Source organism: Eubalaena glacialis, chromosome 6 (assembly GCF_028564815.1).
Source record: "Eubalaena glacialis isolate mEubGla1 chromosome 6, mEubGla1.1.hap2.+ XY, whole genome shotgun sequence".
Lineage (NCBI taxonomy): Eukaryota > Metazoa > Chordata > Mammalia > Artiodactyla > Balaenidae > Eubalaena > Eubalaena glacialis.
The window spans coordinates 71321011-71335957 of NC_083721.1; the positions used below are offsets into that span (position 1 = coordinate 71321011).

Genomic DNA, 14947 nt, shown 5'->3' on the forward strand with positions numbered 1-14947 from the left:
GTTCAACCGATGTTTTAGTTGATTGTTTTCCTCATCCTCAACTCTAAAATCCAAATCATGGTAACTTCCAGTCAAGCCCAGTGCAAACAAAGCACGAGGGAGGGAGATGCTGCTAAGGGGAGGTTTTGTCAAAGTTGGACAAACCTAACATGCCAGGTTGCCTCAGTACTTTGATTTGCAAAACTGTCTGGCTCACTGGCCTGCAGAGACTCTCTGGTGTCTGAAATGTGAATGTCCACCAAGCCTCTGAGTGCACGGTCATCACCCCGGTTGTTCTGGAGCAGAGGATCAGGTTGAATGTGCTTCCTGGTACTGAGTTGAGGCTCGGGTAGGTCCCTGCTTTCGTTGTGTGCTCCGTCACTGGCCTTCCTAACTGTGCTGTCACTTCATTGTGTTTCTCTTGCTTCTCTCAGCGTTGCTGTCCTGGAGGACTCTGGAGGCTGAGGTGGTGGTTTCAGTTTTTGATTGTCCTTCCCATTTGCTTTCCGGAGTGTCGTTTTATTGTGCTGCTAGTGGTGGTTAGCCGTCCCCCTGGGGTCTCCTTGTGCTCTCCAGTGCTCTGCCCTGCAGTCAGCAGCCCCTTCCGAGGTGGTGGGCCCAGCATGCACGGACAGGGAGCAAACCTTCACAACGCCACCCAGGATACAACTCAGGAAGTACTGATGCAGTTGCTTCAGTGTTTCTGGTGATATCCCAGATCTTGTTTGAATTCTCTCTGCTTTGCATTTTGGATAGATGGCCCCCAGACATTAGTTGAGGTCTTCCTCTGTGCTAAGCTAGAGGGACATTTTCCAGGAACAGGTCCATGACTAAGATGTGGTCGCTGCCCCCTCTGTGACTCACCCAGAGAAGCACACAGTTACGGCCCCTCCTAAGGCTCTGTCTCTGGACTGTTGGGAAGAGAAGTAGAGGAAGCATGGCATGATGCCCATCCTGGATCCCCAGAGGCAGAAATGCCTGTGCTTCGCCTTGAGGTGGGAATGAGAACCAACCTGCTGTGTTCCCAGAGGCCTATTGTAAAATGTTCTAGAAACAGTGGTAGTGTGTGTGGGGAGCAGGGCACTCAGGTCACATTATCTGCCATCCCACACCGCCCTTCGCATGGAAGTGCCAGCTTACATAAGATAAGGAGAGGTCACGAACCCTCCCCCTCAAGTCCCTCAAGCACGGTTTGTTTTGGGGAAAGGATGTTATGTTGTTTCTGGATAACTTTTAACCGAGAATGCAGATTCACCCCCAGACATCTGTGTAGCCCTTTGCTTAGCCAGGGTTAGGGCAGATGGCACTGGCCCCTTTTTAGACACGTGAACCTCCTCAGTCCTGCTGTTTGGTTTCTGAACATCTGTTTTTCTGGAATATTTGGGAGTGGGATGAGCTTCAGAATTTCTAGCAAATGGAGTTGGATTCATTAAAATAATTTTTACAATGGTGTAAAAGGAATTTCTAAAAGTTCACCCATTCTAGTGTTGTGCAATTACTTTAATTCTGTTTCCTTCTATTTGTTCATATGCATGTATGTTTTATTTTTATAATTATAATAGGCATATGATGTGTTCATTGTTTTATATTTTTAATATTTATAAATTAAATATTAATAATGTTTAATATTTCCTAAGATCTTATTAATTTTACCTTCATAACTATAATTTTAATAACTGAGGAGTATTTCACTTATGTGATGTATCGTAATTTGCTTGACCAGCCTGTTTGGGGATATCCTGGATTGTTTCCAATTTTTGCTACTCTGGGCAATACTGCTACAGATCACTTGGTACATAGAGCATTTGTTCTTTTGACTTCTGTCCTTGGAATAAGTTCCCAGAGGTAGAATTACTAGATCAAAAAGTAGATAACTTGGATTTCCAGAGAGGTTTAAGTTCTTTTCCTGCTTTCCCCAGGAGAGGAAAAGAGTGTTGCTCTCTCTTAATTACATTCATTTGATTTTTTTTAGCCCATTTCAGAAGCAAAGACTTACCTAAAGTAAGTCTTAGATTAGACAACAAGAAGCTTCCTTTTACAAATTCTTCCCCATAACTTAAGGGACAGACTTGAAGCCAGAGCCTGGCCAGGATGTCCAACGTTCTACTCCCACGGTCACTGTGCCCATGCGTCCTGGGCCCTGGGTACTCCATTGTCCTCTGCTTTGAAGCCCGGGGTGGGTTAAAGCTTACACAGGGTCAACCGTTTCTCTCCCAATTTCTTCTCAAGTAGGAGTAGGAAGAAAAAAAAACAAAACAAAACACTGCCCCTCCGTGAGCAGGAATGCCCAAACCGTTGACCAAACAGTGCCGTGGACCAGTCCTTCTTGCTGGTGTGAGGGAAGGAGGAAGGCCCTGGGCTTGAGCCTCCTTTCACTGTGAACAGGGTAGTGCCTGGGGGGCCTTACCAGAAGCTGCAGTGTTTGTGGAGGAGTGTGTGTGTGTGTGTGTGAGAGTGTGAGTGTGTGTGAGTGTGTGTGTGAGTGTGTGTGAATTGGGAGGCGGTTTCTGGTCTCCAAGTGCCCTGCTCCTAGCATTTCTGCTTGACACACGGTGACAATCTATATTGAAGATCTGTATCTAAGTAAAGTAAGGACAGTTTCTCTTCTTTGGACACACTCGAGGCTCGGTTTATTGACCCCTCATTTCCTGGAACAGCAGTGGGCAGCCCTGTAGTGGCGAGAATCCTGTCTGCCCCCTCACCCCTTGCTGTCAGTGGGTGCAGCCCTTCCCCGTTGGCCTCCTGGGAACTCAGTGACCCCTCCCCTCAGCTCCTCAAGAGGTCTGACTAAAAAGAGCTTCGTCCCACCCCTGCTTCGCTGCCCCACACCCACACTACCCCCATCTCCCTCTGTCATCTCTGCCCTCTAAACAGAGAGCTTTGCCTCCCTTGCCTGCCTTAAGCTGTGGACTTGCTGTGTTGCTTCCTAATTGCTGTTCCTCATTCCTCGCTAATCTGCTTTTCCTTTGCTGCTCAATGTCTTGCAGTCCTCCTCTTTGCTAGCAGCCCGGCAGGCTTCCACCGAAGTACCTACTGCTGCAGACCTTGTCAGTGCAATAGAACAGTTGGTCAAAAGCAAGCTGGTAAGTGCGGGTCCTGGAGGCAGTTCTGCGTGTTTCACCTCCATGCGGCTCCCCGGGCCTGACCTCTATCTGCCATGTTCTCCTTTGCACCTGTCCTCATTCCTCCAGTAGGATTGTTTCCAGCTAGTGATGGTTTCTCAAAAGCTGCATCCCAAAGTCCTTTTTGGCTTTGTTTGGGAATGAGCATGGGCAATTAACAGGTCCTTTTGGGATTGTGGCATTGATGAAAGGTGAAAAGTATCCAAGACAAAATAGCCTCCTTATAAGCCTGCTCCACTGGCCTACAGGGCAATGGCCTCTGGGCAGTGGCTGATGTGTGTCCGGTTAGCCCTGAAGCTAACTTTGCTGCCGAGACACAGAACGTGGATTGGATCTTTGAAAGCACTGGGTAATTTTATTCGGGGACCTCAGATAGTCTTCTAGCTTGCAAAGTCTTGCAAAAGGAGGTTGCTGATGATAAAGGGGAATGGGCAAAAGCGTGTGGACACCTCATCACAAGAAATTAAGGGAGATGGTGCATATCCCCATCCTGAACGTACGTCAGTGAAAACTGGTCTAGCTTGTGACTGTCTCCTGGACGAATCAGACCATTGGAGGGAAGGGTTATGAGTCTGAGCTCGTTCAGGGTTTTGGCTTCATGCTGGTGAAAGAGCTCCTTTTTGGATAGCTCATTTGAATAGGGTTGTTCCTCCCCTCCCATATTTTTACATTTGAGTGTATCACTACAGGATGACAATCTGAAGCATTTTCCCTTCCTTTGCTCTCATCCATGTCACTCATCTGGTTTTTCCTGCAGCTCTCATTAGGATAAATGTCTGTGCTTCTGCCAGACTTCTGTTGGGCGGTCCTGTCCGTCAGCGCCGTTTAAACCCTTCTCCACTTGAAAATGATGGATACTCTCTAGGGAAAGCTGCCTGATCATAATTTTGATTACAGTAACTCTCTTTTCAAATATCCTAGCTTATAGAGGACCAATGAAATTTCACACATATGACCTTCTTCTTTTCTTTCTAATGTTTCTTACTAATTAAAAAAAAAAAAAGTTAGCTGGTATTTTTAGTGCTAGTGTCAAACTCCTGAAGGTCGTGCCTTTTCCTGCCATCTTTCCCTGTCCCACGGCAGGGAGTTGAGTGCTCTCATGGGCGCTGCATTGACTTCTCGAAGCCCATCTCCCTGACCACTCCTCACTACCTCTCCGTCCCTCTCCACACTGACCCATACACCCTCTTCATTCTGCAAATAACCATTAAAATTTTTTTTCCTTAAAAAATCATACCTTTTTTTTGCATTTACTCTTTCACCACCTGAGCATGGGCCCTGACCTCATGCCCAGAGTAGCCATTGCTTAATCCTTCTCCCCACCATCTGCCTCCCGGCCTCAGGCTCCCATGATTGGCTCCCTCCTCGGTGAGGGCTCCCTGTCTCCCTCTTGCCTACACGACGATGGTCTCCAATGTGGGGGAGACTCGAAGTACACAAGATGGTTTTTTGAGGTGCTGGAACAAAATATTAGAATCTCTTTAACTCATCATTTTAAAATGGTTTTGTGTATGTTTTATTATGTACATAAGGGTAATACAGCAGTACAGAAATATAATTTAGAAATAAATTACATGTTTGGGGAGTGGATGACCAAAATTGTGTTTACTAATTGAAGTATATAATCAAAGTTTGGAAATCCCCAGCCCATAAAGTCCACACTTACCTAGTAGTCTAATGTTCTGCAGCCTATTCTCCAACTTACCTTCCCAACATCCATGTATTATTCCGGGCGATGAACTCGGCTCCAACTAAATTGTTTTCTTCACTGTCCCCAAACGTGCATTTGGTTTTCCTTCCCCCAAGTTTCTGTTCATACCACCCCAATTCTCTGGAATGTTCTCCTTCTTAGTTTTGCTTGTCTAAAGTATAACAGCCCCTCAAGGTCCCACTCAGATCTCATGTCTCCACAAGAGCTTCCCTGGCCAGCCCAGGGAAGTGTTTACATCAGTAAACACTTGTTTCTAAAAGTCTGTATTTTTCATATCTTGGATTACCATTTTCCTCCTGCTACTGCTCACCTACTGCTACTGTTGGGCACCTCAGTGGGCCTCTAGTTTGTGTGATCCATGGGTCAGGTGTTAAACATGTGAGTACAGGTGTTGAGAAGTCCCATTAGAGCCAATGTCCCAGAGTAGAGGGAGTGTAGGATAATGCTGGAGCTGATCGGCCCTGTTACAGGCTCTTTACAAATGGCTATTGGATGAATGGCCTTTCGGTGGTGGTTTTACCATAATAAGGGCTTTAACTTTTTCTTCCACCACTAGCTACTTCTTGAGGACCTGCAGTGAACCCAGAATTATAGAGATTTCTTTGGGCAAACATATAAAACCAAGCGTATGTCACAGAAAGGAATGCAAGAGCAGTAGTCTGATTTCTCAGAATCTTCTAACCAAAATTCGATCCTTTCTCCTTTCCTCTACTTTCTCTGTCTTCCCATCTCAATACGTACCCACTGTGGGGTAGTGACGGAGCACCAGTAGTTGGTTGTTTCCTCAGCCGTGTTTGAGAATACGGAGTTACGTCTTCACCTCCGAGACTGGTATGCCTATTTCTCATGAGCTCTCTAGCTTAGAAGAGGATAAGATCTAGAGCCTGTAAAAGTTCTGGAGTTTTTATTTGACTGTAAGTACGAGAGTGTTCCAGCTGCCAGAATAGCCAGTGTGGTCACAGGCTGGGTTAATGAAAGTACAACGTACAGATCCAGGGGCGTGATAGCCCCATTGTACTCAAAGCTCTTCAGACCATGCCTGTCATGAGTTGTGTGGAGTCATGTATCGGGTTCTGAACTTGGCATTCTAAAATGCTCTTGAACTCAGTGGAAGGGCCCTCCCTGGAGGAGGAAACCAATACCATGTGGTCCATGTCATTTGATGGAGAGTTGCAGAAACTGGGGTTAAGAATGGGGAGAAGAAGTTAGGAGAGAGAAGACACACGAGAGCTGTCTTCTAATAATTGAGCACTGCTGTGGAAAAGAAGGGCTGGTCTCACTCTTGGTTGCTCCAGAGGGCAGAACCTGTGGGTGGAAATTAGTTCAGTATAAGAAGAACTAATAAGGTCCTTCCCAATTTACAGAATCTGGAAATGTTACAGGAGCATCTGGCATACTTGGACTTTTATATCTAGGGCTTAGATTCTTTCTGATTTCTATTTTGGTTGCTCAAGAGATGGCACTAAATGCTGTAGTTAGAAATCATTTCCAGGAAGGACCCTGAGTCAAAATGATTGGCCAGAGACAACCCGAAAACTAATCCCATTACCATAAAACCTGAGACTTCAAGTCACGTGGCAGAGCAGTTCTCCTGGGTTCCCTTACCCTGCTGCTCTCTGCCTGGGTGCACCTTTCCAATAAAGTCTCTTGCTTTGTCAGCAAAAATAAAAGAAAGAAAAAATAAATCATTTGGCCCCCCGGCTCCATCCAGAAGCCATAAGATCCCTTGTGTCCCTGAGTCCCAAAGCTGCCCTTGGTGCTGTATGGTCACGTGGTTATGACTGTGCCAAGGCTGTGGCCTCCAGCAGTTGTGATCTCTCCTGCTGGAAAGCTGCTGTTAAGGCAACCAGGACAGCGGTTCCCCACTCACCTGCAGTGCAGATAAAACCCCGAAGACCCCCGGAAACTCCTTTGGCGAGTCCCTCTGGGCATTAATGGATACTTCTGAGGTCTCACCTGCCAGCCTTGGTCTTTAATCAGTGCTTTTGTTTGCCAAGAGAGCATGCCCACCCATCTCCCCCCCAAAGAGAGCTCAAGTACTTTTTCTGGGTTTTTTTGTTTTTTTAAAAAATTATTTATTTATTTATTTTTGGCTGTGTTGGGTCTTTGTTTCTGTGCGAAGGCTTTTCTCTAGTTGCGGCAAGCGGGGGCCACTCTTCATCGCGGTGCGCGGGCCTCTCACTATCGCAGCCTCTCTTGTTGCGGAGCACAGGCTCCAGACGCGCAGGCTCAGTAGTTGTGGCTCACGGGCCTAGTTGCTCCGCGGCATGTGGGATCTTCCCAGACCAGGGCTCGAACCCGTGTCCCCTGCATCGGCAGGCAGATTCTCAACCACTGCGCCACCAGGGAAGCCCTTTTTCTGGATTTTGTATTAAGGTATTGTCTTTAACTCTAAGCCAGGACTAAGGCTCCCCCTGCTTTTCCCGTGTGATTTTTAATAAAGTTTTTCCTAGCCATAGGGACTGGCGGTGGTGCTGAGTGTATAAGGAATCAGAAGACCTAGATGTTAGTCCTGCCTCTGCTACTTATTGTGTAGCCCTGGGCAAGTTACTTCATCTACTTGGGCCTCTCTTTTATCTCACTTATCAACGATGATTCCGTCCCCCTGAATCTTATCTCGAGAGTTATGTTGAAGACTGAGTAAGGTGTGAATGCACTTTGTAAACTGATAAGTGAGCATACCACATGTGTTAGCTCTTAGCTCGTTTGCATTGTGAAGAACAGGGAAAGGGAACCAGTCATACTTTATCTTCTGTAGTCACACCCTTAACACAGGGACATTTGTCAGTCAATAGATCCGTGGTTGGGTGAATGTTGCAGGATAATAGCTTAGCAATCTATGTAATTTGGCTTTATTCCTCAAGTTTGAGAAGCAAGAGATTCCTGGCCGTATGGGAATCTAGTGTGTTTCTAAACAGCCCAGGATTCCATCACCTGCCTGAGATGAATGTTTATGCCTCTAAAAAGAAAGCCTCCTCCCTGAGCTCTGGTCCTCAGCTGGCACATCACAGTAGTTTACTGGGCTCAGGATGGCACTCGCAGACCCTTGGCTGAAAATCCTGAAAATCTTAAGGGAAGGGACTGGCCAGGACTGAGCTCTTGTTCAGTCTACCTGCTGGCCTGGCATCCTGAGAATTAGTCCTACCTGCTTCGGCAAGACTTCCTGCCCTCTGGTTCTCCTACTTTGATAGCATTCACCTCCCTAGGTCAGCCTGTGGGCCACAGAACATGGCTAGGGCAAGGCTGCATTTGTGTGTGTGTTTTGCTCTCCTTTAGATAAATCAGCTTGCTCTGTCAAAGGTAAAGTAGAGTTAACAGAAGTTCATTGTCCAGACGGGAGGAAATAATGACCCCCCATCATATCCAATATGTAGATGTATGCTTTCAGGAACTGAGTTCCTCTGGCATCCCTCCGTGGAAAAGGTTCCTGAGCTTGTTAAAATGGAATAGTTTACATATCCAACAAAAAATTTTAACCCAAAGTCACAAACCTGTAATGTCATTTGCCTGGAAAATCCAGATTTCAGTTTTTCTACTATAAAGTGTGTTCCCTACACTTACCCCCAAGTTGCCTGGGAATGACTAAGATCTAATACTTTTTGTCAAGAGATTTTATACTAATTTGTATAAAAGGGTGGGACAGGTAAGGGGTTGGTTGTGGTAGGTGGTGCTGGATCAGCACCCTGACTGTTGTTTTATCAGATGAGCTTTGACCGAGAGGTTTGATATAAAAGTTTCATATAAAACTCTTTGAGTTTCATTCAATAAATTCTTGGAGTCCTACTATGTGCCAGTCCTGCCAGCACAGAACCTTCCTTAATGGAGCTCACAGTCAAGGGTTGATGCTCTAAAATCCTCTCCTGCCTGGACTGTTGCAACATTTCCTCCCTGATTTCAGCCTGATGTCTCTTCACATGACTGCTGGAGAGATCTTGCTTTTCTTTCATTTTTCCTTTTTAAAAAAACTTTTAATAGTTCTTTTCTGTAATAAAAGCATTATATGCTCGTTCAAGAAAAATTGGAAAAATGACAAGAGTTTAAACACAAATTATATGTCATAATATCATCATCTAGACATAGTGTTGAAATTTAGATATTTTTAAAATAATGTAGTTAATCATAGAGTACATAAAACTTAAGTCCTGTTTCCCTTTACTGTCATATCAGATACATTTTCCCAGGTCATGAAAAGCTCTTAGGAGCATTAAGACTGATCTTTCTAAAACTTAAATCCAATCATGTTACTTTCCTGCTTAAAATTCTCCCATCATTGGTCTTAGAAGGTAAAGTCTCTACTTCTTTTTTTTTTTTTAATTGAAATATAGTTGATTTACAATCTTGTGTTAGTTTCAGGTGTTCAGCATAATGATTTGGGTTTTTTGCAGATTATATGCTACACACAAGGCTTCTGATGATCTGATCTCTGCATCCTTCTCCAGCGTCATCTATTTTACTCCCTACTTCTTCTTTCCCTAGTACCCACTCCCCCCAACTCACATAACACACAGTTACTTGCTAATCCCCCTCTCCCCCTTCTTCACACTCTGTATCCTACCTATACCAGGTGGCCTTCAGCTTCCCAGGCTGCCCTGTGTAGTTTCTCAACTTGATCCTTTAGCTACAGTGCTCCTCCTGCCTGGATCATCCTTCCATTGGTGTATCCAGTGAAATCCTTTCCATTTCTCAGTACTCAGTTCAAGCATTGCCTCTTCCATTAAGCCTTTCCCTTCCCTCCCTATCCCATCATAGAGCTGCCTGCTCCTTTTTTTCATCCTCCCCATAGTACCCCTCCTACCTAGAAGAACACCCATTGTAGCTTAGATTTTGGTGGGCAGGGAACCATGTCTTATCCATCTTCATTTCTCCAGCACTTTGCAAATATTCAGCACATAGTAGAAGCACAAATATTTGCTTAAGTACAAACAAATCAGTCATAACACTGTGTAATAAATGCTGTTCAGGGGGTGTGTAAAGGGTGCTTATAGGAGCCCAGAGGAAGGGCATTTTATGGGTATGTGGTCCAAGATCGAGCTGACAGGAAATGTGTTCATTTTTATTGTGGCAATAGCCTTCCTCCACACTTAATCTTCTTTTTTGAATCCTATTTGCATTTCTGTTCCCTGACATGGCACCAGCTCTAGGAGCACCCATTTGCAACATTTGTTGCTTCCCCCTTTGTACACCTTTCCCTTTGTCTGCTGAGACTACTGTGGCCCTGAGCGCCAGACAGGGCAGAAGTCCTCCCTGGACAGCACAGCCCACCACTCATCAACCAGCCATCACTGCCCATGTCCCCCAAGGAGCAGCACAGACAATTGCAGGTCACCCATAGTTGCCCTTGGCTGGGACCTCGTATCCCAACTCTAGCACAGGTAGCCAGGTCCTCAGAAGGAATCACTCTTGAATTACTATAAGTATTTATAGCCAATGCCATTATTTGAGACAGCTAACATACAGCTTAGCCAAACCCTATATTTCCCTCTTCTTCCTCTCTCACTGCCTCTGCCTTCCTCAACTCCATCCCAGAGAGTCCTTCCCCAGAGATAACTTGGGCTTCTTTGCTCATATAACAGGTCGGGCAAGAGGAGATGGAACATATCTCCCTGTGTGACACTTTGGACTCCTCAGATGTCCTTCATTCTGTAGAAGAGTTGAGAGTGGACCACGCCAAGATGGATGGTCCACGGAAGGGCCTTGTAGCAGAGATGTAAGCCTGTTTCCCACGCCTTGCAGCCAGCACCCTGCCAGCCAACAAGCTACAGAACAAAGACTAGAACAGGACAGTGGGGACAGTGGGAGGGGAAGTAAAAGGCATGTAATTGGATCAGTCCCCAGCTGGGTCCATCTGCCTGGGGAGCCTGTCTCTGGTGATGGCACCAGGGGACATGTCACATGTCGTTGGAAAGCCTGTCTGTCCAGTGGCTCGTCAAACCTCAGCACCAAACACTCATTTCCTTAATAACTGGTTACAGATCCTGAATCTATAAATTTAGCTAAACTCTTCTTGACCTTTCTATATTTTTAGCCTAGGCTGCTTCTCTGGATGACAGCTTCCATGGTTGATTACTTGTTCTGTGAAATACCTTCATGTCAAGTTAAAAGAAATTCTCTCTCTCAAGCTTGAAGACCCTGTCCTCTTAATGCTGGGTTCTAGTGTTGGTAACAAATTCATGTTTGGCCCTTGGCACAGGCCGTTGATTTGGGGATGGAGTGGGGGTAAAGAAGGTTGACATCTCAGCTTTAAGTTTTTCAGCCTCCAATTCTAATAATCCCTACCTGTTCTCATATAATGGCCCATTGGTCACCTCATTCACTTTTTGTTTTGTTTACCTGGACTTTTCCTACCTCTATTCAGCCTATGTTGAAATACAGCAGCTAAGTTAGTTTATGACAGATACTCCAAGCGTGGGTTGTTTAAGACCATGCTGAAGCCTTTTGTTCCTACTACCTTTGGGGGCACTTCTTGATCTTTGTGACTTTAACCTTAGGGCTGATGTTTTCAAAGACTGCTAAAGTAAAGCCTTTCCTTTTCCTACAACAGTGGCTGTAGTAGACAGTCGTTTTGTGTGGATAGTTTGGATTACTCTCCCATATTTGTTTTCCATTTGCCCACCTTGACCTTGGTCTCCAGTCTTACTGTTTATCCACATGGTTTCTGCCAGTTTGCATAATGAAATGCTAAGCTGCGTGCTCTTTCTTCTACAGCACTTATAAAAATGTTAAGATTGACCCCATTTTTTAGCATCCTTATTGTTAATACGTCCATCCATGGGGGCAGTGGGGGAAACCCACCACTGTAGAGCATTTTTAATTTTTCAAGGAGCTGTACACCTATTGTCTCTGACTTTTCCTTAAAAATCTGTAGAAAGGAGAGACCCAACTTGAAAATTGAGAAAAACTGAAGCATGCAACAATTTTGTCTGTCTCACTTAAAATCATTCAGGAACTGGCAGATCTAGGGTTAGAATCCCTTACCCTTAGCTCTTTCGAGAGTAACATATTAATCCCTTTAACTTGTTTCTTTTCTTTCTTTTTTTTTCTTTAATTTATTTATTTTATTTATTTATTTTTGGCTACGTTGGGTCTTTGTTGCTGCACGCGGGCTTTCTCTAGTTGTGGCGAGCCGGGGCTGCTCTTCATTGCGGTGCGCGGGCTTCTCATTACGGTGGCTTCTCTTGTTGTGAAGCACAGGCCCTAGAGCGCGCAGGCTTCAGTAGTTGTGGCGTGCAGGCTCACTAGTTGTGGCTCACAGGCTCTAGAGCGCAGGCTCAGTAGTTGTGGCACATGGGCTTAGTTGCTCTGCAGCATGTGGCATCTTCCCGGACCAGGGCTCAAACCCGTGTCCCCTGCATTGGCAGGCGGATTCTTAACCACTGCGCCACCAGGGAAGTGCCCCTTTAACTTGTTTCTTCGTCCTGCAGCACCTTAATTAAAAGAGATGAAAGGGATTAATAAATGAAAGAAAGCCCTTGGTAAATAACCTTAGCAAAGATGTTTTTAGAAAAGGCTAAGTCTGTTTACCTTTTCTTGTCTACATCTCATTGGCCTCTTCAAAGAAAATCGTAGCTGATTTAACAGACATGATTTTACTGAACAAATTCTCCTATCACTGCCCTCCCCTTGTCAACTCACATTTGGTGGTCCTACGAGTGAGGATTTTCTTTCCTCACTGCTTGTTTGGTGTAGAATTGTGATGATTAGCTTTACCTCTGGAGCTCTTACCCAGAGATCAGTCACTTTGACAGTGTTCATTATGTCTGGGAAATTGGCGGCCCCTGACACCAAGCACATCCTAATTGCCTGAGAAGGTGGCGGCTCTGCTGCTGCAGGAAGATGGGAGTCTCTGGCCTCCTGGTGCTTCACTGAAGTTCGGTGAGGACAGCCTTGGTTACTGATCCACCAAGTTGGCTGTGGCTGGGCTGGGGGGACACGAGGACTTCCAGACCACTTTCCCATGTATACTTCTCTAAGGCTATTCATTCTTCTCTTTTCAGAGTCTGGAAGGAGGCTCGTACCGGGGGAGCTTGAAAGACCCCACAGGCTGCCTGAATGAGGGCATGACCCCACCCACACCTCCTAGAAACCTGGAAGAAGAACAGAAAGCCAAGGCCCTGAGAGGCAGGATGTAAGTGCTTCCCCAGACTCCAGCCTGGTGCACGTGTGTGCAATGGACAAGGGACGGGGTCCTGTGAAGTTTGGGGAGAATTAAGGATTCCCCACACTGTGTTTCCATTGGCACTATTCATTCTAAGTAAAGGTGACCGGTCTATACAGTGTGACATTGATCAACAACGAGCTATTTGGCACTGACTTTAAGGATTTCCAGCTGAAATATTTTCTGTAAGATAGGAGCTATTACTGACAGTGTGGTTGTAACCAAGTCTGTTAGAAATTTAAAACATGCTGATAAAAAAGAAAACAACAAAGGTCAGGGAACTATGGGACCATTACTGTGGCCCCATATCAAGGACTCCGTGTTAGAAAGTCTGATGGAGTTTCATCTGAGGAAACGTTTCCCCAGATGTAGGAAAGTAACGTATAGGAAAAGGGAGCTGTTGGGCTACCAGACTGGGTTCTAGCTCCACCCCTTCTCCAGCGGTTTTATTTATTTTAAAAAAATTTTTTTATATAGTAATATTTGTTTTTTTGGGTTTTTATTTTAGCCCAATTTTTTTTAATTGAGATACAGTTGATGTACAATATTACATAAGTTACAGGTGTACAACATAGTGATTCACAAACTTTAAACGTTATACTTCATTTATAGTTATTATAAAATATTGGCTATATTTCCCTGTGCTATACAATATATCCTTGCTTATTTATTTTACACATAATAGTTTGTACTTCTTAATCCCCTACTACTATCTTGCCCCTCCCCCTTCCCTCTCCCCACTGGTAACCACTAGTTTGTTCTGTATATCTGTGAGTCTGTTTCCTTTTTGTTATATTCACTAGTTTGTTTTATTTTTTAGATTCCACATATAAGTGATATCATACAGTATTTGTCTTTCTCTGTCTGACTTATTTCACTGTGGGCTGAGTTCCAAGAGAACCTCTTTACTTTTCAAATGGTTAGGGGTAAATACAATTCACATTGCAGTCCATTCACAAGAACCCATATGTTTTGCAAGGTTTGAGTTATCTACGGTGATGTTAAGTCAATCTTCTGTTACTTGATTTGATCAAGAAGATAGCAACACCATTACTGCAAAACCGCAATCCCTCCAAAACTTCAGTTTTGTTGTTTAGGGTTTCACTCTGTGTTGCACGCAGAGCTGCTGATGAGTCTTGCACATAGCTTGATGTGTGAGAGATGGTAAGCACAGTGAGAATGGGATAGGCAGGCGGAAAAGGTCCCGCCCTGTTACTAATTAGCCTACCCTTCTGCCTTGAACTCGTCACTCCTTTAGCCTGGTCATAGACAAGAAGATTAGCAAAAATAAAGGAGGCCAGGTCCTTCTGTTGCCTGCAGATAGACAAAGTGACCATTTATGACTGTTACCAAGGAAACATCATAGCTAGGGCCTGGCCCCAGAGCAGGGCTGTCACCTCCTAACGGAAATGAGCAAGTGTCATGTAAGCGCTCTGATTCCATATTTACCCCCTTAACTTTACGGGTGCTCAGGGGAACCCCAAGAATAGAATAGAGGTAAAGAAATACCATCCCCAAAGGGAAATTTCTTAGGACTTGTACAAAGCTGCTTCTCCTTAGCTTTTCAGTTTTTACATAGATGAGGCAGGGTTGGAGCTGATGTTCCAGTCTTGTCAAGCCAAAGCAAAACTTATACCAGGAAGGTGAAAGCTTATATTAGGGAGGTAACCTTTAAGGTGACAGGTGTTCCTTGGCAAAGCTTATCTCTACTCTTGTAAAAGGGCCTATGAACAGTCATTTAAGTCATTGTCTTGCTTCCAGACGTGATATTGTCTAATTTTGCTCCAACAGCCAAAGGTTTGTTGCCTCTTTTACCCAATTCACTCATTTCTTCCCCCTCTTCTCACCCTCTCACCCTCCTCCACATATTTCCACATCCTGCAGTGTCCCAAAAATCCAGGTGTTAGAATGAGTCATTCCTTTTACTGTATATTGCCCTTATTCTGCATATTGCCCTTATTCTACTATACTTTATGGTCA

At 44.8% G+C, this 14947-nt stretch overlaps 1 protein-coding gene across 11 annotated transcripts in view; it reads left to right on the forward strand.

Annotated features, from left to right (window-relative positions):
* KALRN (kalirin RhoGEF kinase) overlaps positions 1–14947 on the forward strand; it is a 653671-nt gene that overhangs the window by 585219 nt on the left and 53505 nt on the right. For all 11 annotated transcript variants that reach the window (XM_061194271.1, XM_061194272.1, XM_061194273.1 and 8 more), the window contains one exon: positions 12807–12937. In XM_061194271.1, coding sequence (XP_061050254.1) covers positions 12807–12937 — 131 coding nt within the window. The remainder of the gene's footprint in view (positions 1–12806; positions 12938–14947) is intronic.